General features: G+C 31.5%; 1 protein-coding gene across 3 annotated transcripts; it reads right to left on the bottom strand.

Moving 5' to 3' along the window:
• Positions 1-269: 269 nt before the first annotated feature.
• On the bottom strand, positions 270-5,895 carry LOC139085950 (pleiotrophin-A-like). Of its 3 annotated transcripts, none has more exons than XM_070634196.1 (5): positions 5,775-5,895; positions 4,524-5,011; positions 4,164-4,313; positions 596-784; positions 270-437 (listed from the first exon to the last, which is right to left on the bottom strand). In XM_070634196.1, the coding sequence occupies exons 2-5, from the start codon at positions 4,993-4,995 to the stop codon at positions 418-420; spliced, it is 831 nt and encodes a 276-aa protein (XP_070490297.1). In that variant the 5' UTR covers positions 4,996-5,011; positions 5,775-5,895; the 3' UTR covers positions 270-417. The 3 variants fall into 3 exon arrangements, with proteins under 3 accessions (XP_070490297.1, XP_070490288.1, XP_070490305.1); XM_070634187.1 differs by having other exon boundaries at positions 5,721-5,857; XM_070634204.1 differs by having other exon boundaries at positions 4,758-5,011; positions 5,721-5,856.
• Between the last annotated feature and the right edge of the window lie 105 nt (positions 5,896-6,000).

Raw genomic sequence — 6,000 nt, 5'->3', positions numbered from 1 at the left:
AACGCTCAAGTTTCCTTGGCAATTTCCATTTGATATTAATAAAAGACATTTAACAGAGCATCTTATGTTCCATGACGAAGCCTTCCTCATTTGTGTCGCTCGGGGATCATTTTTTTTTATATAAGGAAAAAGACATAAATGGATTTTTTTTCTCATTCATCATTAAATTGTATACGATTATCATTGTGTAAAGATTATGAAACAATAATTCAACCAAAAATAGGATGAAAACTAGTTTTTTTTACCATCTAGTTAGTTACTGCCTAAAATTAATGTCAAAAAGAGCTTTTTTTTTGAAAGATTCTCTCATATTCTTTTCATTTCTTTTTTTTATAAGAAGAAAAAAAAATGAATCTGTTTTGACAGCTTTTTTTAATGTCAAATGTGTGTACATATTAGTTATGGGAGTGGTGCAACTTACTGACGGTTTTTGCGATCTGAAAATGTGAAAATAAAGAGAAAACAGAAAAGGAAAGAAAAAAAAATGTTGTTAATGTAATTATTGTGAACAAAAGCATAACATTAATAGCTAATAGAGTTCCATTGTGACACACATTCTCACACATCAAAGAATATAATCATCAGCCTCACTCACCGTTTTGCTTCTTTTCTTTGGAATTACGATTTTTCATTTGCTTTTCCTGCTTTGATTTATTACATTTCTTATTCATGGTTCGGATTGGTGGGCAAGTAGCACTATCACTAGTTGCTTTAAGCTTGTCAATTCTTGTCATTTCACCATTTGGTTGACATTCACCCCAATTTCCTTTGTCGTATCGACATGCTACAATGAAAGAAGAATACATAGAAAAATTGGATTTCTTTCTTTTTTGTCAAATTTATTAGTTGATAATGGCTTTTATTAGATGATTTATTAGCTGACGCTAGGGTAATTTTGTGATATTTTATTTCAAGGACATAATCTAAAAACTGTTGCGAATTTCTATGGAAATTAATGAAACTATTATTTTTAATATAGTTCTTTACAATCAATAAAGACTTGATAATCATGCAACATAAACAGATTGAGTCACGCTAGTAGGAGGATTTGATTGAGTCAAGTCAAACGAAATGGAAAATTCAAGGAAAAATATTGTTTTATATTTTCTTCTAATAGAATCACTGTTTTATCAATAGTGTTTGACATTGTCTTACTTAATGTCGATGCAACATGTGTCTATTTAGAGCACAATTCAATTCAGTCAATTCATTGAAATCAATAAGCTTTTGTATTGTCTTAATCTATAAACGATTTGTGGGGACGTTTTGCAGATTTGATCACAAAATGACTTTCTATTGGAGTAGAGCAGAACTTGAAGTAGATTCGGGTTTTGTATGGAAAAGCCAATTCGACTCCATACTAAATTCAAGTCGATTTCGAGCTCTGAATAAGAGTTATTTACGCTCATTCTTAGCAGAGTGTAATCAGGAGGCGAATTTTCCAGTGCAAGAGTAAGGCCTCTATCTGTTGTTTAATGAGCGCAAGGGTTTGATTCTCACCAGAAAACAAATCTCCTAATTATTATATAGAGAACTGTTGTCCAAATTTCTTTGCGCTACGGCATACCTTGGGTGGTATTCCTTGACCGAAACCCACACCAAAGGTTTTGACATTCAAAATTATTTCATTCGAAACAAAGACAAACTTTCATCTGAACAAATGAAAATTCATCCGGATGGAAACCAGTGTCAATACCTTGAACCACACACGGCATTTCTAAATACCGTGCCACACATTTTGGACTGAACTGATACAGAGATTTGTAAATATGACAAGGATTTGCGCAATGTTCACGACATTACAATCTCAAATCCTAGTCACATCACAGTTTAACGACCCCCATTGCCTTAATCTTATAAATAATCTATGCAAAATCCACACATGATTTGCATATTTTCGAGATGCTTCCAAAAACAAATCATTTTAAGAATCTAACAACGCAAAATCTAAATTTTTATTGACTTCAATAAAAAAGTCATCATAATAGGATCTGATATGTCATGAACATGATCAAACATAGTCATAAAGTAGACATTTAATGGGTTAACAACTGTTAATAGTTGTTTTATTTGTCCAACAAAGTCATTTGATTTTGAAAAATCACAGTTTGATGAATCCATCAAACAAATTGGGGCACCCTGCATCAAAATGTTAAAAATAAAATTTTCACTGTGAACTACAAGGTCAGTTCTCCCTATTGAGCACTCGAAATTCTTTCAGATTTACAAAAATAAACCTCAATAAAAATCGAATTCAAACACGAACAAATCAGTAGATTGAAATGAATCATGCAACTCTATGTGCTCAGCATTATTCATGATTAATTACCATCTTATTCTTACTTCTTCTATTCATTATTTTATCATTAGTGCAAAAATTAATTTAACTTTATCATGCGAATCGCGAAAAAAAAAATTTAAATAAACCGTTATTAAGTTCTTTTATTTACTCTCACGTCTCTCACATACTTATTTTTTCGTGTAGGTAGCACACGTGTTTATATGAATCATTGTAAAATTAATACGTATATAAATTGAGAGCGATAAAAATTTGCAATTAAGATCAAATGTTTATAACTTTGCAATAAAATGTCTTCAACTTAATGTTACATGAGCAATTTTGGATCTTTCTTTCATTTTTTACGATGGATATACATAAGTAAATGAGACTGAGAATGTTTTTTATGCATTACTTTTATGAGATTGTCATCAAATATCTTTTTTGGTCTTCTTATTTTTGAAACATGACAAATTAAACGTTTTGTTTTCGTTTCTCATCCGCGCTCATTGGACATGACTTGTTTATCTTTATTCATTTCTCATCGACTAAGTTACTTATTAATTTGTTTTGACAACATTTTGTGGTGCTTCCGAATTTTTGTAACTTTTCTTTCTAACTTAATTAACTGTTCGAAGAGGAGAGAGATTAAGGCATGAAATCCAGACGCCTTATCATGTGTGATTTTAATTGACTTAGATAAAGAAGAAGTTCAAAACTATAATAAACATTAAGCTGAGGCTTCCTCATGTTTATTATAAGTGGCTTTAAAAATGGATCGTAAAAATTTCATGTCGTTCTAGATTTTATGCCATAAAAAAAAAATTGTCTTGTCTATCAAAAATATTTTTACAATGACTCAGCTCGCGACATAAAATGCATTTTAAATTGTATGATCGGGATCAGTGTCACGAGTAGAGCAGGAGTGAGTTAGGGTGGGTTTCTTACATAGCTCGAAGTCGAATTGAGTCGATTTCTACAACAGGCAAGGTCACCTTAAATATACTAAAAGAGCAAATTCATGATCGATGCTTCCACTTGACTCTGCTCTTAAGAGTACGCTCTTTGCCTGCTAGGGTTTAATTGCTATCTATTGACTTTAAATCAGATTTTGAAGTCTTCTCGAATTTTGTATAGAAAAGTCGACACCAGTAGACTAAACTTAATATAGATTTTGAGTCAACTGAAACTAAGACGAGTTCCAGGTCTGGTCTTACCCATCCTCGAGTTTATGTCAAACAGCACTATGCAGAAAATTTCATTTTAAGCCTTAATTATGGATCGAAAGCAATCATGATGATGCATCTTCGCGTCTTGCCATTAACAGGGCAATGTAGCGGTTCCCTTAATAATAATTGAAGGGCTTAATATTATGAGCTGGGGGAACCCACGATTGACAATCTGTTGTACCACACCCTTTAGACCATAATGGGCAACCTCAGTGCTGTCAATTTTTGTTTTTGGAAATATTATGAACCGTACAATTTGTGTGGTTTTGATCGAGGCTTATCACTAAAGTGTGCCCCGGAAATTAAAAGGTTGCCCACTATTGCTTTAGACCTACTGTTTATAGTGAGATTCGAACCACTTAAACTTGCAATACCTTAGAAGCAACTTCGACGTGCTGCTCGGAAAAAATGACTCAAAACGATTGAACTATAGAACTTTAAAAATTCCCCAAATACACCCCCGAGCATGAGCATTTATGATACAATTTATTCAGCAACAGTTTGTGGATAGATAAGAGAATTATTGAACGAAATAAATTTCATTTTTTATGATCTCATTCCGTTTAATAAATAAATAAGAAAAATTTTCTTTCTCATTTCATATCATCTATATATATATACATGTATACTTTTTTTATGATTAATCTTATGCTTACCCTTTTCGCTCTTTCCCTTTTTACATTTCTTCTGAATTGTTCTGGTTTGTACACAAGAACCTTCGCCTTTCTTCAAAGTCAATGTTCTCGAGCGAGTATTAGTTTTTGGATCACATTCAGTCCAAGTGCCTTTTGTATAACGGCATGAGTCTGTGCGAATATCATGATGATGATGATGATGATGTTGGGGAGGGGCAGGTGGGAAATAAGAATGGATGGAATAGATTGAAATGAAATAAAAAAAAGGAATACAAAATAACATAAGTAAGTAAGTATATCAGAATTAATAGTTTAGAAATTTTATGTGTGTATATGTGCTGCTCGAGATGAAAAAAGGCAAAGTCAATTCTTTTTGCTTACTTTCGTCTTTATGTTTCTGTTTGTCTGTGCTTGCATGCTTCTTGTTGCTATTACTATTCATTTTATTCTCATGTTTTTCATGTTTTTGTTGATGTTTTCTGACAGTTTCTTGTGTTGTACTTGGTATATTTTCAGATTTAGAGTTTGTGTCAGAGGTTTTGTTTAAGTGTTGTTGTTTATGTGCATTCTTTGTATTGTTTGGATTTTTATTATCTTTTTTATTTTGCTTCTTACCAGTTGTTGATCCTGAACCATTCTCTTTTGTACCTCTCTCATTTCGAATTAATACCTCACCTTCACTCTCTTGCCATACTTCCCGCTTATATGGTGTCTTTTCTTCGGGTTTTGATGATAATGCCATCATTACGGGCTCTTCAAGTTCCGTATTTTCTGTTGTTGTTCCGTTCGTATTGTACGGGCATATTGTTATTGCTAACAAAATCCCAACCGCGACTAACGATATTGAATGCATTTTTTTTTTGTTGTTTCTGTGAATATTTAAATTTATATTTTGTTATTTTAATCTATTTTGGATATCGTAATGAATGAGATTGGAAAAAAAATGTGAAAAGATAAATAACAGAGCTAAGCGCATGTGTAATTTGAATTTCATTTTTCCTTTTTCTTTTGTTTAAATTGGAGAGAAAATGAAAAATTTCTTTACAATGAGTTTTTTTCCGTTTTTCACATTTTCTCGTCCAGAATGGAAATATGTGAAATTAATACAGAACTTATTGATTCGTCCCCACGCCTAATAAATGAAAAAAAAAGTTATATGACTTATGCTATTAGAGGAAATAACACGACACTATAAGCAAAAATGATAATGAATGTCACAATTGCGTATTACCATTCATTTTAAATGGAAATACAGATAAGGAGATGGAAGTGAAAAATTGCTCGTTGCAAAACACGAAAAAAATAATATATACACAAAGAGGTTCTCTTTTCTTATTCATTAAATTATTTAATATGCATAAAAATAATAAGAAATGATAGATGTTCTTTTAACATAGAAAAATGTCAATGAACTCGTTTAAATCTGTTTATGATTGTGATTTTTATGCTCAATTTGATGAACATCTTCATTTCCTGAATTTCACAGATTACTCTACATATATATCTACTGTCTATCAGACAACACAAATCTCTTTTCATTCCTGTACATAAAATAACTTCACATAAATCAATCCTCACCAATAAATCTAATGACTATATTCAGTATTTAGAACAAGTGAATCTTTTACTAACTTTAATTAGAATTTAACAAAATTATTTTTTTTCTTTCCCTTCCTTTTCTACAATCTTTCACTGACCAAATACGACTGGAGGCTGACTGAGAGAGAAAATCAATAAAAATTTGATAGCTGAATTCGAAAATGGAGTTTCAGCTTGAATGGTATGCATTCTAGTATTTTTATGTTTCTGTATACAATGTTCTTAAACATTACACCTACACTCTCTAAGATTACTCAAT

This window comes from Chironomus tepperi, unplaced genomic scaffold (assembly GCF_022539635.2).
Source record: "Chironomus tepperi strain 1889 unplaced genomic scaffold, CSIRO-AGI_Ctep_v1 contig_9, whole genome shotgun sequence".
Taxonomy (NCBI): domain Eukaryota; kingdom Metazoa; phylum Arthropoda; class Insecta; order Diptera; family Chironomidae; genus Chironomus; species Chironomus tepperi.
The sequence above is the reverse complement of the archived record's forward strand: the minus strand, read 5'-3'. Positions and strand labels throughout refer to the sequence as shown.